The sequence below is a fragment of the Bacillus rossius genome, chromosome 1, assembly GCF_032445375.1.
Source record: "Bacillus rossius redtenbacheri isolate Brsri chromosome 1, Brsri_v3, whole genome shotgun sequence".
Taxonomy (NCBI): Eukaryota; Metazoa; Arthropoda; class Insecta; order Phasmatodea; family Bacillidae; genus Bacillus; species Bacillus rossius.
Window position 1 is genome coordinate 64,028,219 of NC_086330.1, and position 20,041 is coordinate 64,048,259.

The 20,041-nt window shown below is 39.7% G+C and overlaps 1 protein-coding gene across 2 annotated transcripts in view; it reads left to right on the forward strand.

Annotated features, from left to right (window-relative positions):
- LOC134536851 (bumetanide-sensitive sodium-(potassium)-chloride cotransporter) overlaps window positions 1-20,041 on the forward strand; it is a 162,671-nt gene that overhangs the window by 75,604 nt on the left and 67,026 nt on the right. Inside the window, exons 2-3 of one of the 2 annotated variants that reach the window (XM_063376877.1) lie at window positions 6,478-6,640; window positions 19,223-19,318. In XM_063376877.1, coding sequence (XP_063232947.1) covers window positions 6,478-6,640; window positions 19,223-19,318 — 259 coding nt within the window. The remainder of the gene's footprint in view (window positions 1-6,477; window positions 6,641-19,222; window positions 19,319-20,041) is intronic. The other variant, XM_063376887.1, reaches the window with a different exon arrangement.

Consider the following 20,041-nt stretch of genomic DNA (forward strand, 5'->3'; position numbering starts at 1 on the left):
ATAATATAGCATATAGCCTTCCTCGATAAATGTACTATCCAACACTGAAAGAATTTTTCAAATCGGACCAGTGGTTCCTGAGATTAGCGCGTTCAAACAAACAAACTCTTCAGCTTTATAATATTAGTATAGATTAACCGGAACTGTGTCGTCACTCACAACGTCGACTCATCAAAGGGCTGGGGAACCCTTAGTCTGCTCCAAGCGATCGGAGCACCACCAAGTAAGAGACCTACCCAATCAGATCCAGGGCTTTTCACATTCCGTACTACTACCAACTTAAGTGTCTAGATTGGGCATAGACTGTTCGCTAACAGCCAGCCGACCTGCCGTGTATCGGAGCCACTCCACTGGATCCACCTCGCCTCCTTTGATGATCCTCCGACCCTCCGACCCGCCGACCCGCCGACCCGCGGCTTATAGTCGATTAAGGCCCGAACATGCCCGGACTCTTCCTGCTGCGACCACTAGAGCCAGCGGCGTTTACAGTCCTCTCCATTATCATGGCCCTTATCCTCATTCCTATGAGAGGCATTTGGGACCCAAACACCAGGGCTCGGCAGTCGAACCCCCTCACCTCCCTCCTGTTTCAATTGCATCTGCGTTGCGTTGAACGCAGATTCAGCCCATTCACCATTTCTGTTCCCAGCTAGGCAATTGTGGATGCCGTGAGGTGGGGTTACCCCCTGGCAGAGTTCTCTTTAGTTAGAGACGCGATTATGACCAGAGACCGAGGATACCCATCTCAGCATTGCCACCACCACGCCCCCCAACAGCGGTGCCCCGAGAAGGCAGAGTATTGCCATTGGTGCGGAGAGGCTATTTATTAGCTTCAATGCACCGATTCCGTGAACCTGTGGGATCAAGTCTCGGATACTAGAGCCGGCAACAGCTCCGACATTTCAGGCGACAATCACCTTCCCCGCAGGGTCAGGCCCACGAGAATTTTGTTTGCAGGCTATAATACATATAGCTGACCTGGCATAACGTTTATTAAAAAGAACAGATGCACGAGCGCGGATTATTTGTGTTCCTGAGACGGGTCTAGTGAATCTCAAGAATATCTCCTTGCGATGGTGAGGGGTTGTCGGGAAGGGCAACGAGGAGGAAGGGATGGGATTCCTACGCGAGCAGCGCTCACCCACTGCTCGTTACCGGCCGTGACGACGCGCGCTTGACCCCGCGGGGTCAACGAGGGTGACCTGACCTTCCCCCCGCCTCCCCGCCTCAACCCTTCTCCTCGAGTAATTACGGATCTCGGCGCTCTGTCGGCTGCGGCGACCTTGCGATGGATACGCGCGCCGCCCTGGCTCGCAACACGATTCAGAACCCCTTAAGGGCGGATGTCCCGTCCCAGGTAATTATTTTATATTTACGTTCAACATAGTTGAACTTGCAGACTTCTTGTGTGGCCGAACTTCAGCATAGTAAAAAATATTTTACAGTGCATACTTTTTGCATAATTAGCTGGCAAAGTCGCATTTGTAACTTTTTTGCAGTATGGATAAGGAGAATTATATATATATATATATATAATAGGATGTTGGTATATATGTATGTATGTATGACGTTGATAAATTCAGACACAGTTTGATCGATCGCCATGAAAGTTGGTGCATCTAAGTTTTTTTTTCATGTAGAAGGTTTTTATGCTATCAATTTTTTTTTGTAATTTGCCGCTACATGGCGCTGCAGCGTATCAACTTCTAAACCGTTAAACCAATTGCCATGGGTAAACAGAAAATCATAGGTCATATACCTAAAAACAGTAATTGTGTGTCATCTCTCTATATTCACCGCACTGTGTTCAGCCCGGGCAACGCCGTGTACTGCAGTCATGAATAACTATAATTCTTTTTTATAGGCAAATTACATTTGTTTCACACGCAAATAAACTATCTTTTAAAATCTTATATGTTTTTATTTATACAATGTCTATCAAGGAGTATGGACGTATATGTCTATTTTGCTATAACTAAAGGAACACAAAGCAACAAATAATAACAAATACTGATTGCGACTGTGATTAGTAATTAGTAAGTATAGTAATAACAAATAGTGATTATGATTTATTAATAATTGGTAAGCCAGTAGAAAATGCAAGTGCTATATGACTTATTCTTTTAATTGTATGCAAATGACAATTGTATCTCACGCAATTAAACTATCGTTGGACATCTTATCTGTCAATAAACTTTAAATACTAGCAATTATTTGAAAATAAAATATGCACAGGCAGAATAACATATCATATTACACAGGCCAACCAGAAAAAAATTTATGCCTAGGATTTTGGAACTGATTTTAGCTGTATTTGAGGCGTTGAATCTTAATATGAAATTAGTTTTTTTTTCAATCGGCTCTACTTTTTAAGATAAGCAAAGCTTGAAATGTATTTTTCACTTTTGTAACAAATATGATTCAATACTAATTGTTCACTCAACGACAATGGAAGAAACATATAGCACCATAGCATTGGTCTTCGAGAAGATAAGGTATCGTGAACATCAATGGGTGATTTGTGTGGACTTAAAAATGGTAACTTTCTCCTCGGACAGCAACGTGGCCACACCAAATATCCTTGTTTCTTGTGCCTCCACGAATGCATTACTTCACTGCTCCGTTCTCAGTTCATCTTAATATAAAACTTTAATGATCCGTATGTTGATTAGACGTTAATCCACAGTTCAATCATTAATTCTGCCACTAATACTACTACAATCATCAATACTACCACAACACTAGAAAAAACCAACCTCTACCAAAATGATAGTTCCACCAGTAATATTGCAGGACCACCACTATTCCAGTGACTGTGTCTAGTAATACTATTATAATTAAACACCAATACACATATGCAAAATGAGTATCACCACTAATCATAAAAAATCACCAGTGACAGTACAGCTACCAGTAGTTACACAGTGAAATTCTGTGGTGTTGGAGGCAGGTACGTGTTGACGTCAACACCACTACTGCTGACAGTACTGCACTAGCGCGGCTACCAGCAGGTACTCAGTGAAGTTCAGTGGTGTTGGAGGCAGATGCGTGTTGACGCCAACACCACCACCGCTGACTGTACTACACTATCATGGCTACCAGCAGGTACTCAGTGAAGTGCGGTGGTTTTGGAGGCAGGTACATGTTGACGCCAACACCACCACCGCTGACAGTACTGCACTAGCACGGCTACGAGCAGGTACTCAGTAAAGTGCAGTGGTGTTGTTGTAGGCAGGTGCGTGTTGACGCCAACACCACCACCTCTGACAGTACTGCACTAGCACGGCTACGAGCAGGTACTCAGTGAAGTGCAGTGGTGTTGGAGGCAGATGCGTGTTGACGCCAACAACACCACCGCTGACAGTACTGCACTGGCACGACTACCAGCAGGTACTCAGTGAAGTGCAGTGGTGTTGTAGGCAGGTGCGTGTTGACGCCAACACCACCACCGCTGACAGTACTGCACTAGCACGGCTACGATCAGGTACTCAGTGAAGTGCAGTGGTGTTGGAGGCAGATACGTGTTGACGCCAACACCACCACAGCTGACAGTACTGCACTAGCACGACTACCAGCAGGTACTCAGAGAAGTGCAGTGGTGTTGGAGGCAGGTGCCTGTTGACGCCAACACCACCACAGCTGACAGTACTACACTAGCACGGCTCCCAGCAGGTACTCAGAGAAGTGCAGTGGTGTTGGAGGCAGGTGCCTGTGGACGACAACACCACCACAGCTGACAGTACTGCACTAGCACGGCTCCCAGCAGGTACTCAGAGAAGTGCAGTGGTGTTGGAGGCAGGTGCGTGTTGACGCCAACACCACCACCGCTGACAGTACTGCACTAGCACGACTACCAGCAGGTACTCAGTGAAGTGCAGTGGTGTTGTTGTAGGCAGGTGCGTGTTGACGCCAACACCACCACCTATGACAGTACTGCACTAGCACGGCTACGAGCAGGTACTCAGTGAAGTGCAGTGGTGTTGGAGGCAGATGCGTGTTGACGCCAACAACACCACCGCTGACAGTACTGCACTGGCACGACTACCAGCAGGTACTCAGTGAAGTGCAGTGGTGTTGTAGGCAGGTGCGTGTTGACGCCAACACCACCACCGCTGACAGTACTGCACTAGCACGGCTACGATCAGGTACTCAGTGAAGTGCAGTGGTGTTGGAGGCAGATACGTGTTCACGCCAACACCACCACAGCTGACAGTACTGCACTAGCACGACTACCAGCAGGTACTCAGAGAAGTTCAGTGGTGTTGTTGTAGGCAGGTGCCTGTTGACGCCAACACCACCACAGCTGACAGTACTGCACTGGCACGGCTGCCAGCAGGTACTCAGTGAAGTGCAGTGGTGTTGAAGGCAGGTGTGTGTTGACAACACCACCACTGCTGACAGTACTGCACTAGCACGGCTACCAGCAGGTACTCAGTGAAGTGCAGTGGTGTTGGGGGAAGGTGCGTGTTGACGCAGACACCACCACCGCTGATAGTACTGCACTAGCACGGCTACCAGCAGGTACTCAGAGAAGTGCAGTGGTGTTGAAGGCAGGTGTGTGTTGACAACACCACCACTGCTGACAGTACTGCACTAGCACGGCTACCAGCAGGTACTCAGAGAAGTGCAGTGGTGTTGGAGGCAGGTGCCTGTTGTTGACAGCACCACCACAGCTGACAGTACTACACTAGCACGGCTACCAGCAGGTACTCAGAGAAGTGCAGTGGTGTTGGAGGCAGGTGCCTGTTGACGACAACACCACCACAGCTGACAGTACTGCACTAGCACGGCTACCAGCAGGTACTCAGAGAAGTGCAGTGGTGTTGGAGGCAGGTGCCTGTTGACGACAACACCACCACAGCTGACAGTACTGCACTAGCACGGCTACCAGCAGGTACTCAGAGAAGTGCAGTGGTGTTGGAGGCAGGTGCCTGTTGACGACAACACCACCACAGCTGACAGTACTGCACTAGCACGGCTACCAGCAGGTACTCAGAGAAGTGCAGTGGTGTTGGAGGCAGGTGCCTGTTGACGACAACACCACCACAGCTGACAGTACTGCACTAGCACGGCTACCAGCAGGTACTCAGAGAAGTGCAGTGGTGTTGGAGGCAGGTGCCTGTTGACGACAACACCACCACAGCTGACAGTACTGCACTAGCACGGCTACCAGCAGGTACTCAGTGAAGTGCAGTGGTGTTGGAGGCAGGTGCGTGTTGTTGACAGCACCACCACAGCTGACAGTACTACACTAGCACGGCTACCAGCAGGTACTCAGAGAAGTGCAGTGGTGTTGGAGGCAGGTGCCTGTTGTTGACAGCACCACCACAGCTGACAGTACTACACTAGCACGGCTACCAGCAGGTACTCAGAGAAGTGCAGTGGTGTTGGAGGCAGGTGCCTGTTGACGACAACACCACCACAGCTGACAGTACTGCACTAGCACGGCTACGAGCAGGTACTCAGTGAAGTGCAGTGGTGTTGGAGGCAGGTGCCTGTTGACGCCAACACCACCACAGCTGACAGTACTACACTAGCACGGCTCCCAGCAGGTACTCAGAGAAGTGCAGTGGTGTTGGAGGCAGGTGCCTGTGGACGACAACACCACCACCGCTGACAGTACTGCACTAGCACGGCTACCAGCAGGTACTCAGAGAAGTGCAGTGGTGTTGGAGGCAGGTGCGTGTTGTTGACAGCACCACCACAGCTGACAGTACTACACTAGCACAGCTACCAGCACATACTCAGAGAAGTGCAGTGGTGTTGGAGGCAGGTGCGTGTTGTTGACAGCACCACCACAGCTGACAGTACTACACTAGCACAGCTACCAGCAGGTACTCAGAGAAGTGCAGTGGTGTTGGAGGCAGGTGCGTGTTGTTGACAGCACCACCACAGCTGACAGTACTACACTAGCACAGCTACAAGCAGGTACTCAGAGAAGTGCAGTGGTGTTGGAGGCAGGTGCGTGTTGTTGACAGCACCACCACAGCTGACAGTACTACACTAGCACAGCTACAAGCAGGTACTCAGTGAAGTGCAGTGGTGTTGGAGGCAGGTGCGTGTTGTTGACAGCACCACCACAGCTGACAGTACTACACTAGCACGGCTACCAGCAGGTACTCAGAGAAGTGCAGTGGTGTTGGAGGCAGGTGCGTGTTGTTGACAGCACCACCACAGCTGACAGTACTACACTAGCACAGCTACCAGCACATACTCAGAGAAGTGCAGTGGTGTTGGAGGCAGGTGCGTGTTGTTGACAGCACCACCACAGCTGACAGTACTACACTAGCACAGCTACCAGCAGGTACTCAGAGAAGTGCAGTGGTGTTGGAGGCAGGTGCGTGTTGTTGACAGCACCACCACAGCTGACAGTACTACACTAGCACAGCTACAAGCAGGTACTCAGAGAAGTGCAGTGGTGTTGGAGGCAGGTGCGTGTTGTCGCGGTAGTATGACACGCTGTGGTGCTGGTTGCAGCAGCAGCCGCCGCCCCCGGCGCAGCCCTCGGACGCGCAGGCCGACCCGGAGGGCGCGCTCAAGTTCGGCTGGATCAAGGGCGTGCTGGTGCGGAACATGCTCAACATCTGGGGCGTGATGCTGTTCCTGCGGCTGTCCTGGGTCGTCGGCCAGGCGGGCATAGGTGAGGAGCATTTGCCTGTTCCGCCGCCCCCCAGCCCGTGCGATACTTACAACTATCCTTCCTTCGACGGCCCGTTCCACAGTCGAGTGGATCATGGATCGTACCCCAACATCTTGCATTTTTAAAATACCAGCAGAAATTTAGAACTGATTAAATAATCAATTGAATAATAAATTTAATATATAATTAAATTTTAATTTAGAAATTACTTCTAAGAAAACCAATAAACGCGAGTCAAAGTGACTTACAAACAGTTAACCATCAACACTGAACACAAACATTTAGTATTGATAACAACTAATCAACTGTGAAACACAACGGCCAACAGAGGAATAGATTTAATTGTAATACTGTGTGTCCATAAAACAATGTCTTATTTTAATTTAAACTATTTACAACAAATCATACATCAAATTGAAGGAGCAACTTTAGTTATACGGCACACATCCAACCTAAGTCTAATTCTTCCAACACTTTGGTTAACACGTCCGGAGTAGTGGAAGCAATAGCTTCTTCAATCCTGTGTTTCAACTATGGTAAATCATTAGGTAGTGGCGGAATGTAGACACGATCTTCCATAAACCCCCAAAGGAAAAAAAAAATCGCATGGCGTTATGTCAGGTGAACGCGGAGGCCTGCGAATAATAGCTCTGCGTCTCGACCATTACGACCAATCCAACGGTCAGGGACTTCGATGTTCAACCACTCTAGTATAAAGAGATTCCAGTAGGGACGAGCTCCATCCTGTTGCCAAAATAAATTTACAGGTTCACCCTCTACTAATTGGAGAAATTACACTCAGGAGTCGCCGTGTAGCGTAGGTGGCGCTGCAAGCGAGAAAACAGCAAAGCAGTACTCGCGCTTGCGCTTATCTAAAACTGTTTGAGTCTCTCTTTAATTGTGACCTAGAAAACCAACAGAAGCCACGTCAGAGAAACACTTACAGAAAACCAACACAAGCTACGTCAGGAATTACCAGAAGCACTTGGCGAAAACCAACAGAATATTAACAAGAATAATCAGAAGCACACAAAGGGAACCAAAGTACGTTTTGCTAAATCAAGCTCAGTAAATCTCAAAAAATTATATTAAAAAATAAAAATAAAAAATTCCTGGCTTGTGCTAGAACTATGTCCTTGCTGAAACAAGGAGTTAACAGGCTGACAGAAGTTGAAAGCAGGCTTGGAATCCAGTGGGTATTGCCACTGGGTTCGCTACCGTAAGCGCAGAACTGATACGAGCCGTGTAGCAAAAACACGAAGACGTAGTGATTATATCCAGTGCTTCCTCTAATTACCTGTTTCACATATTACTACCATATTAAGTATACATATAAATAATAAATGTATGTGTTTTCGAATTTTTACTACGAACATAGCTTCTTCGTGGCATAGTTCAAGGTCAATTTATATTGTTTAGGTGGTTTTGTTGAAACAGTAACCAATAGTTTTCTCTGAAATCATTCCATAAATGTGCATACCAACTTAATTATAATGAATATACTGTTGTTTTACTAATTAAAAAATATGTATATGTTTTATGACATATTCTATAAGTCTTAATAAAAAATAAAATAAAACATAGTTCACACCTATCTGTCCCCGGTACCACAAGCTAAGTTGGATATTTCAATTTTATGCCATTTCTGTGATTTTAGAACTTTTCCTGTGCATTTATCACGATAGCTCTCCTGAATTTTATATTTCGTATAAAACTTTCCCAACATATATTATCCAGTAGATCGGAAAATTTACGTAATGTTGTTAACCATGGTTACTTGAGTGGCCCTTTAGAGCTGAAAAATTACGTTTTTAAAATTTCTAGTGAGAAATTTTATGACCCTACAACAAATGCCAGAGAATAATCGGAATACGTTTAACGTAATTTAGTATCTAATAATAACAAAAAATGAAATAACTAACTGATGGTGTGAGACCGAGGCTTGGTCCTAGTCTACGACGTCACGTAAACGGAGACGTATCCCCCGGACAAACATTTCACTATTGCGTATCCTGCTTCCTCAAGTGCACGGAAACGTAACAAAAGGCAACGAATGATATTGCATTTCAAGGTTACGAATTATTAATTGAATTTTTAAAAAATTCATTGAGATTATATCACGTGCAGAATTTACATATATAATAAAAATAAACCATAAAGTAATAATAAAAAACCAGATATTCTTGTACTTGAAACAATTTCTAACGTATTTATAACATAAACTAACATGACTGCCATCGCAGCCAAATACTCGGCTTCTATTGGTCGCGAGGAGCAACGTAAACGTAAGAGCTCAGCATTACCGAGATAAATGTTTCCGTCTGCGTGTTGTAGAAACTCTGTTCCGTGAGATCCGTCACCGTTTACGTGATCCGTCTCGGTTTCCATGTCATTGTAGAGATTTTAATTTTTGTGTAACTTCTGATACACTTGGTTATTCTAAGATTCATTTCATCAGGGCGTATTCACTATGTATATTCAATGTCAATACCAACTTTAACTGTATTTTCACTAAGTGCCTTCAGTCCGAAATATGAATTTCAACCTTATCGTCTGAAGCGGTCGTTTTGTTTTCTAACCATATGGCGAGTGTTTTCTAATTTTTCTGTAAATACTAACATCTTAAATGCAGTGCATTCACGGCATTGGCTAATGAAGCAATAACACAATGTTTTATTTTATGTTAGAATAGTTACTCACGGAGGAAGGCTATTTTAGAGTATTTGGACTCGCTTAGAGTTTTTTTTTTTCGGATTTGACTATGCATATTTGTAGTATTGTATATAATTTTCGTAATTTTTTTTTGAATGGCTAGGAACAATTTCACACAATACCAGTTAAAAATTTCTCCACTGTTAGTTCTTTTCTTGTCGGACATTAATTTTTTCCCCTTCTCACCCCTTTCTTTCGCTTCTTTCCCTGTTAACTACCAACTACGAAGAACGGAATTTCCATTGGAACTAGGGCCTATAAATTACTAGATGTATTCGTGTCTCCTTCAATTAGAACTTTTGAGCACACTAATTTGTTGTATTCTAGCGTGTCGCACGCACAACATTGCCGGTTGGAGACGCAGCTCTGGAAGTTGTCGACCTAGTTATGTTAATTACCTCCAACTTTATTTCCGGAAATATACTTCGTACAATGATGTACACGAATGAAGATAAACACGAACCACGTTACTGAAATTACTAAATTTTAAAGCTCGGTCCATATTAATAGTTTTAACTACGTCATTACTTTTCTTTATAGCTTTTTAGTATATTTTAACACGATACTCTTCTTTGCATTTGTTGTTATCACTGTTTTCGCAGATAGGCCTACTCACAATGTAATATAATAGTTAAACAACTTAACGCAGTTTTTAATTACGAACCATTGCAGTAAATATGTGTTGGAAATATTAGTGACATTAGAACTAATGCAAGAGAACTAATGTGCTCAATTTGAAGAAATAGCCTTTAACCATTAGTAATGTCAAGAAAAAAAAATCAAGTGGCTGGTGAGACCGACCCTTTAGTTACGAAAGTAATGCAAAAAGGAACCTAATACAGAAAAATTGACTTACTGTTTTTGTTAACATATTTAATTCAGTTGGTTTCTCATGCGAGAAATGATTATTTAAATAAATGACTTGACTCATTACTAAAACTATTGTTAATTTTCCTCGGGAACTGGAGGATTTTCCATTACTGTTTCCGCCAAGATATTCATATTATTAGTACTGTGATTCCACTTATTATAGACTCCATTTCTAAAACTAATAAGTATATTATTATTTGTACATAAAAGGATATATATAACATTTCATCGTTTCCTTATGAAACACCATGTTTGTAAGTTTGAAAATCCTCAAGCAATTTATGCTATTCGTTCACACTCGTGCACACAGAACAGTAAAGACACCAGATCCTATTTTTCTGGATGGCATTCTAGCCCGTACATCCCTGCCAAACAAGCTGTCCTCTTCTTTGTACATGAGAGTGCGAGAAGGCTGCTCCTATGAAATGGTAACGTTGCGAAGCATCAACTTTACACGTAGGGTATATCCCGAATGCGAACCTTCTTCGTGAGAGCGATACTCTTGTCATTAGTGCTTGTTATTGCTGATAAGCTCATCGACGCTACGCTGTTCGCTGCATGCATATTGCAGGTTATTTTATTTTATTTTTTCTTATGAGCCCGTATTGTAGGTTCCTACTTGGGAATGCTGGTGTGGTTACTATTGTCGCTTACCTAATCCATGACGCAGGGGCCATTTTTTTTCCTTTTGAATTATGCCGGCATGTAAATCTTCTTTAATCATGCTGCTTATCAATGGGGCGAGATATTTTTAGATTCTTTAAACTATGGGTTGTTTTACATAACGCCCCAGGGCGGCTGGTTACACTCACTCGCTTCTACTCACCCCTTCACGAGCACGCGCGTACATGTTCCAAAACTGTTCTGAATGTAACACTCGCGTGCAAGGTAATATTATGTTTATGATAGCTACAATGTGATACATAATCCTTTTGGAAATGTCTATACAAATTGTTACAATTCTAAAGCTAACACCGAATCCAACTCTAGAGTTGCAAATTAAGATTTGGAAATTTGCGGAGTTGCGGAATGGCAAAGGTAATGTAAACATTCACAGAACTATGCGGCCATCTGTAACCGCCTGTAAAGATGTTAATAGTTCAAGTCTTTTTTTCTAAAACCTAGCACAATCAAGCAATATTCGTTACATACGTTACAAATGCTAACTCCGTTACCTACTCACCTAGTTACCCTATGTTTCTGTAAAAATGTTAAATTAAAAAAATATATTGTACCTGACAGAGATGCAACTGCCAGCGCATTAATGTTAATGGTGTAGTGTGCCACCAGGCGTGATGGGCGTTCACAGAGAGAGAAAAAAAAACATTAACTGCGAAATTGATTGCACGCGAGAGAAAGTCAGGCACTAGTGTGTTCTTGACACGAAAAGTTGTTGAACGATGACGTCATTTCAGGCTAATGGCAGTGAATATAGGTAACGGAGGTAACGGACAAGCGGATGTAACGGATATTACGTCCTGTATGGTGCGGGGTTTGAAAAGTAGCGGGGGGAGGGTCGGGGGACATCTGTTAAAGTAAATAGTAAGACAAATGTAAAAATCTGGAGGTTTTCCGTCGCCATGTTTGTTACAGTTGTTAACAAACCTCAATTGTGTGTGTGTTTTTTTTTTAAACTGACAAGTCAACCAATTTAACGGAATTAAAGTTTTTGAGTTTTAAAACATATTGTTTATAACTGATCTTAATACATATTATAAAACTACAAAATAAAAATTGTGAGCAGTGATGTATAAACATCTAACCTCGGTAACTAGCTAGTTCGTGTGTTCTAATGTTGTTCATGTTGCAAATAAACTTATGATATGAAATTAGGACACTAAATTTAAAGTAGATTTCTTCAAAATAATTCCGTGTGTGATGAATAAAATAATAAATAAAATATTCTCTTTTCAAGTACCCAAATTTCGGGATACAAATCACACACTTTCTGCGCTCGCCGCTAGAATTCTCTGTTTGAATCTTAAACTTGCTTGCCACAATCAAACGCAGATAACTGTTAGGGACGAGCAAAATGGTTATTTTTCAATACCTTTTATGTCATGTTATGTTTCCGATTGAATAAACGGTTATTTATATGGCAAACGTTCTCAATTATTGGAAATGAAGGTCTTTTTTCCACCATTCACTATTCAAATTTCTAAGAGCGGCAAAATGAAAATACAGCCATCAATATGATGACTTAATTTTAATACTGACATTGTATTTTGATTTTCTTTTAATTCAAATGAAAATAATATTTCATCGTGGTCGCAGATGTGACTATACATAATTTTATCTAAGCCACTTACTAAGTAATTTCTACTGACTGAATGAATAAAACAATTTAATTTAGTTTTGTTCATATTCCGTTTAACTTTGACGTACAGGTGCTATAACCTTTTGACTCATAAATTAAAAAACATTAAACTATTAATCTAAAACCAAACAATTACTAAATAATGAATAACGCCAATGAGGAAGCAGTTTATCAGAGACTGGATATTCATAAAAAAAAATTAAAAACGAATATAATATCGGGCCTGCTTCCTCCAATGATAATAATGCCACTTCCCGATATTTGTCAAATAACTGAGAATTGTTTAAAAAGTCGCTCAAAAGCACAGAACTGTTTCTGTCGATTGCGAGCACAGGACTGTACGTCGATCGCGAGCAATGAACTCTGGTATAAAATGTCACTTTGAAATATTTGCGATTACTTGAGGAACGTAAAAACTGCTTAATTACATGAAGAATTTAAATGTATAAACTGCTAACAATTGTTTTATAACCGAGAACTGTTTGAAAGGAAAGCACGGTATGTGTAGTTTCGTTCAGAAAATAGTTGTTGCTTTTTGAGAATCGATACTATCGATAGCAAGAACTTGTATTTCGCTAATGAAATGCACATATCGCGATATCTAGCAACAGCAACAGCACAAGAGTTGAAGTGAAAGTACCTTATTTGCTGGTTAGATCGTGCTACCATACAGTTGAGAATTAGATTGTCTTTCTTCGATAACCGGTTATCAGATACTCAGCAACGTAACAAAACTGTTATTGTTTCATAACCTTTAATATACCGGTTAACGTAAATACCGCACATCTATAATAGCATCACGAAAACAGGAAATTTTAAACTTTTAGAAACGGCTCCAATAAACACTAGCTTTGGACCTGATTTTCAAGTAATTTTATTTAACTACCCTTGTTAAAATTCACTGAAAATTTAATAATATAAGATTTCCGCACACGTTATGAGTTATAATTCTATGACATTACTAAAATATTAACCTAAGACATTTTACAACATATTTTAACACTTAAGTATATGTGGTTACTTAAACCTCTGAAATCAGTCTTTAAATAGTTCCTACAAACAAACAATAACCATATTGAAATGATTAAACATTATAATTTTATTATATTTTTATATGTTTTTAAAACCGTAAACAAATTTCATTTTCCCAGTGACGAGATTTCAACTTCGATCCTTCAGGTTAACAAGCGCACGCTCTATCTGTGCTATAAAGCCATTTGGGTATATTTAAGGAGAATATATTATAACCATTAATGCCAGTTTTCTTAGGTATTTTTAAACTTGAAATCACTTAATACTATGACTATTTTAGTTTACCAAATATATCCCAGGGTAGTTTCACTATTATTAAGTTTCTGTGGCGCACCAATACGTTTGGTAGGTACCCTAATATCTACGAAAGTGACTATATACAGGTTTACGTTGCTACACGTGCGTCCACCATCTTTGTGTCACATTTACATTCATCGACTTCCGTTCCATTTTAACGAAATTACTCATATATAATGCCGTATATCGAGAGCTGAGAGGTTTACACATCAGAAGTTTACCTTTGGCGTATTAGGGACTAGCGTTCTTCAAGTCCGTCAAAAAGGGCCATAATGAATGAAATGAAGAAGTGGTTTGCTATCAGAGACTGGATTCACGTCGAAAAAAAAATTAAAAACGAATATAATATCGGGCCCGCTTCCGCCAATGATTCACATGCGAAGATAATATTGTTGTATAATATTCTTACTCATTGTAAACCGAGTGACAGGCGCGACCCAACTTATCTAAATAATTATCCGGTCATGTCGAGTAGTACTGTTAGTGCATACTATCAACATGACTTAGTTTCAACTCCCGCGCCCTTTCTTTTCCTGGTCACAAATGCTGACAGTCCATGTTCACCCCTACACTCGAAGTGAGTCCACTAATTTACTCGCAGCGAGACGTTCAAATCTTTCGAGGGACCAGTCCCAATGAAGGCGTTGGCATGAGCTTAAATGATTTTTAATTTATTTTGATGACAACTGAATGATTATATGTGAAAACCATAAATTTAAACGTTATTTGCATGTAACCTAAAAAAACAAAACAAATATCCCCAATCAAACTAGGTGACATTTTTGTTACGAAAATTTGCTCGGTGCCCGCGTTTCTATTAGCATATTTTCTGACACATATTATTTAAAGTTTTCTTTTATGTCTATCGATATTAGAACTAGCGTAAATACTAAAATTATGAGCATATAGTCTATCGACAGTCCATATGTTTTGTTAAACGTTAAAAGTGTAAGTTGAATATGAGCTGCTGCTTAGATGTAAAATATAGTCAACTGACAGATCGGGCCACCATAATTTAAGTTTTAAAATATATTTTAAACGCTGTCAATAATTGATTTTTTTTTTTCATTTTTAAATTCTGGAGGAACCTGGTACTGATTGTTCTGATGAGTATCATCGATCGTGTTTCTTTTTTCTTGCGTTTTGGAAAACACTCACTGCACGTAATTAATTTTATAACCACGCAATGTGTTGGCATCGAAACTGCCATTTACTGGAATAGGGTTGTATGTGGAGGAGGAAAGTTCCTACCTATCGCTATTTACTTCACCGCCTCCCCCGGATAATCGGCGAACTATTCGGCTTATGATGGCCAGAAAACTCACCAAAAAAAGGTCGTTGGGGTGACTAAGTACCTATAGACACATGGTGGCCCGCCAAGCCCTAAAGGCCTCGTCACACGGTCAAATTTTCGCTTCCAACCTTCAAATATGTTGTCACATAAAGTTGGAGGGTTATAACGTCACCGAAAACGTCACTAGCGCAGCCATGTTTGTTTGACAAGTTGGATGAAATTGAGTTTTCGTCAATTTGCATATAGGACTGGTCCTAAAATATGTCGGATGCAATAAGCCAATCAAAATCGTGCCAATTGGAAACGGAAATGACGTAGGGGAGAGGGGGGCACATTTCAACAAATTTTATTGTATAATTTTTTTAAATTAAACATTTTATTTTTTATCTTGGTAATTAGCATCATTAAGTTTAATAGTATGTTGAGCAGCTTGTTAATTTTTACTGCAGTCTCTAATCTCAACTATGAGGTTATATTTTATATTTTATGAATTGCTTACCTTTGTTGAATTGTACCCCTACCATGGGGCACATTTCAACAGGTGGTGGGGTACCTTTCAACAAATAAATAATATTTGTTTTTACTTTCAAATCAATAAAACATTTATTGGAATAAGTCAAATAAGCTAATATATGTATAACAATATACAAATGCAACAAAATAAAAAGTATAGGTAAATAAAATTAATTGATATGGTTAAATCATCTTATCCACTTAAAGAATAACATTTATGTTTTACATTATTTTCTTGTTAACTGAAGATAAGTTTACAGCAAATGCCATAAAAAAAATGGCTTGAGATGTTCCTCCACTCATGGTTGGCTGCGGGAGTTCCATCATGTCACTTCTGTCAACAATGTAATATCGTCTTTTTCGGGGAAATAAAATTTCTACGAGTCTTCATTCCTTTGCATGAGTCTAACTTTGTAATTGTTTTCTTCTTGGTCTTCTACTTGCCCTACAAATAGGACTTAGTACTTCTTTCCTGCAAAAGAAACTAGCACAAAATCATTTACTTGAATTACTGTATCTTTATTTTCGAAATATACATTTTCTTCAAACTCTGATGTGGAAATCAAAAGTTGATCCATATATCTTTACAATCAGACTCGTCTTACAAAAGAATTTCACTACCTTCACTATCACAAGATTCATCATTGAAACTTTTTTTGCAGGCTTGTGTTTTCCAGTTTTATTTTCTCTAATTACATTTTCTTCGTGCCTAATTTTGACTTATTTCCTAACCTTTTCATTGTTTCCTCTTCAACTCTGTTTTTTTTTTCAGTAAGTATTGATTACTTATTTTTCTTCCTCCAATTTTTCTTCTTGGTTCTGCTTTTGGAAAAGGCCAAACATCTTCAGGTGTCAGAATTCCTTTAGGTCTACTTGTGTTTCTTTCACAGTGTTTTGATTTTTCTGGTGTGAAGTTTGAAACAGCAGAATCGTCTTGAGACGAGACACTTGCCAAGTACATGTTGCTTTAAAAGCTGCTGTGATGTTTTAGGAGTAAATGAAGCAATATATGCTGTGTTCGTCAAAGCAGCTAGGTTATGAATGTTTACCGTTTTGCCAGGATTTGATAACCGCCAATCATTTTCTGCAATTTTCAATTTTTGATTTAACTGGTAAATTTAGTTATAATGTAAATACACATTAATCCATTATTGTTTAACCCTAATTTTAATATTTTTTAATTTTATTATAATTTTGAGTTGGAATACTGAGAACACAAAAGGTATTAACATTACATACACATGCCTAAAATTTTAACGATAGTTCACTTATTTTTGGCATAGAATTTGACTCAGCCATTTTATTATGGGCCTAGGCATATTGAACTCTACAAAAAGGCTGTAATAGTCCTATGTTATTGCTTAAAGGAACCATATACATGTAAAGGGTTACCTTTCAACACTGTTGAAATCTACCCCCAGCAGTTTGTTGATATCTGCCCCATGAGCAATCATTGAAGTTATAGTAATGCTACTACTTTTAGAAACTGTTTTTAAAGATGTTCATATTATTTTTAGATGCAGAATTTCTTATTTAATTGGGTAAATAAATCCTACTTACATCCATCAAAGTAGAGACTGTAAAATGCAGTGCTGAAAACAATGATCACCTTTTACTTTTAACACATAAAACAGTGTTTACTGAATCACAAAGCACTAATGAAAAGAAATGGAGGGAAATCCATTGATAGCTGTTGTTCTGTTGTAGAGCTTGATTAGTTTCCCATTAACCAATCTAAACAAGGCTCCATTGGTATAAAATTCAAGCTGTTGAAAGGTGCCCCATGTTGAAATGTGCCCCCCTCTCCCCTACGTTTCAGTAACAACGATTCTTTAAAATGGCGAAGAACACATGGACGATTAGAGGTTAAAAATGTTAAATAACTAAAATAATGTTAATATAAATGTCGTACCGGTATGCTAAAACATTTTATGTATAAATGACATAGTTACTACAAGTTTAATAATTCACTGAACATTTATCTAATTTTGTAAAAAACATTATTGCCAATTAAATTTATAGATGGTAAAATAATTAAAAATAAACAAAAATAATATTTAAAAAATTCCATACAGCACTGTGACGCATTATTTAATTTTTAAATTATGATTACAATTAAAAAGTTTGATAGCTCATACCAAAAATAAACTTTGATAGTTTGTCATAATTTAAAACATATTTGAGGTTGTCTGACCGAATTTATTTGATAAAGAAAATTGGAAGAATTTTGACTGGCTGCTGCAAATAGTCGTGAAAAGTTTTTGACGTTTAGTATTGAATTATATCTGCTTTAACGAAGGCAAATTTTCGTTCTAAAACTTTAAAAAATTATGGCTTCAAACTGACTGAAACCAATATGGCTTTGTTTATTCACGTATCTCCCCTTAAGGAGCTCGCCTAATCTTGGGTATATTTGTGTTAATGAGGCAGGATAATAAGTGTGACGCTCGTTTAGTGCTTCTAACATGACATCGCCTTTAAGTGCACGGCTTTGGTCTAGCACGCAGTCTTTGTCTTGCATAGGAAAACTGTAATATTTGAGTGGTAACCATATGGGTGAGAAATGTAGATAAAGGTGTAATGCAAGTCCCTTGAGTGCTTTCAAGTATCTGCAGCGGATGTTTCATTCCTAAAATTTATTCTGAAATCATGCGTTTTAGCTCTTATCACTATCTTTAAAGTGCAGTTAAAAACTAAATATACGGGAACAGAACCACTCACCCGCTTTCAAAAGTATTCTTAAATGCTTATCGTAAACAGACCCACTCGGATAGCCTATCTTGCAGTTTCTGAAGCTCCCAATACCGTGTGCGTGCCCAGGTCTATCTGCACACCCTGCCTCGTTAGATATGCTACTCAACTATTGGTCTACCACGACTAAAAACTTCGCCGGATAGATGAAGCAAGCAAATTGTTCCTGGTGGTGGTGTAATCACAATTTACTGTGGAAGAGTGTCTGACCTTCAATGATACTTTAGTTGTTAGTTGGAATGTGTTTATCTATTTAAATAAAAATGTAAATGTTCGTTCATTAAAAATCTTAAATATCTATTTCTATAGATATAGCCATCTCACTCTATGTATGTACCTATGTTTCTATCTATATGAATTGTATTAACAAATTAATCAAAAAATTGACTAATGAACAAAAATTTGAAGAACTGTTAAATAAAACCCTCAGTTCACCATTTTCAAGCAAAATCATTACATACATCAGTATTTGTAAACGTCAGAGATCTAAAAGTCTAATATTTCCTGAGATTTTAATGTAACGATAAATTTTCATTTCAAATTCATTTATAAAGTAAATTCTTCATAATATATTTTATAATGGTTATATTAAACCCCTTTTCACAGATTCCTGGCTACAACCCTGCTTATATTCTTGCAGTAGTTATTTTCCCTGATTCTCTTCATAGCAGAGGATACGGTATTTCCCCTCCTCTCAATACTTCCTCGCTTCTCTGTAGACATTTTGATTCATAATAGTTTATTTGAACAACTGTTTTCTTGTGTACTAAAACAAGTGTACTTGATTATGTTTCAGTTGAAAGTGTAATACTGATTCTCGCAACGAGCGTGGTCACTACAATCACATCACTCTCGATGGCTGCCATCAGCACAAATGGCATTGTGAAAGGAGGTCAGTGGTGTTTGTCAGTTTATTTATTTAGAAACTTACTTTTACAGTACATTTGCTGGACTAATTTTATAGCAAACCATTATTTCAGCTGTAAAATTAACACCATAATATAACTTTTGCACAAAAATTTGTACTTGTGTTATTTAAATATTTTATGTTTAGTATTTTATATTGATTTTACTAGATTATGCATTATAAAAAGAGACTACCTAACGTTAGTGGGACAGTGTCAGAAAATAGCTGGTTTATTGTTATGTAAAATACCAAATATTCAGGGGCGCAACAACTAAATTTCCAAAAGGGGGGGGGGGGGGCAATATACCTTTTTATAAAGAATCATTGATCCCCCCTATTGAAGCGGGGGTCCGGGGGTTCTCCCCCGGGAAAATTTGTATTTCAAGGTGGAAAATGGTGCTATTTAAGCAGTTTTATTATCTAAAAATTAATTATTACACGCATCACTTTCTTTGCCCCCGTTTGCCCCCCCTTCAAGGTTTCAGAAGAGGGGGGGGGAGGCAAAATACCTTGCCCCCCCCCCTGTTGTTGCGCCCTTGCAAATATTATCTACTGCTAGAGAATATTGTTGAATATAATTGTGATAATTGGGGTGTAGTTATTAAAAATAACGTAGCAGAATTTTAGTTTTGTTATTTCAGACAGGGAATGTCAACACAAGACTGTTGTAAGCTCGGAGGGTACGTTTGGGATGGTAAATCGTTGAGG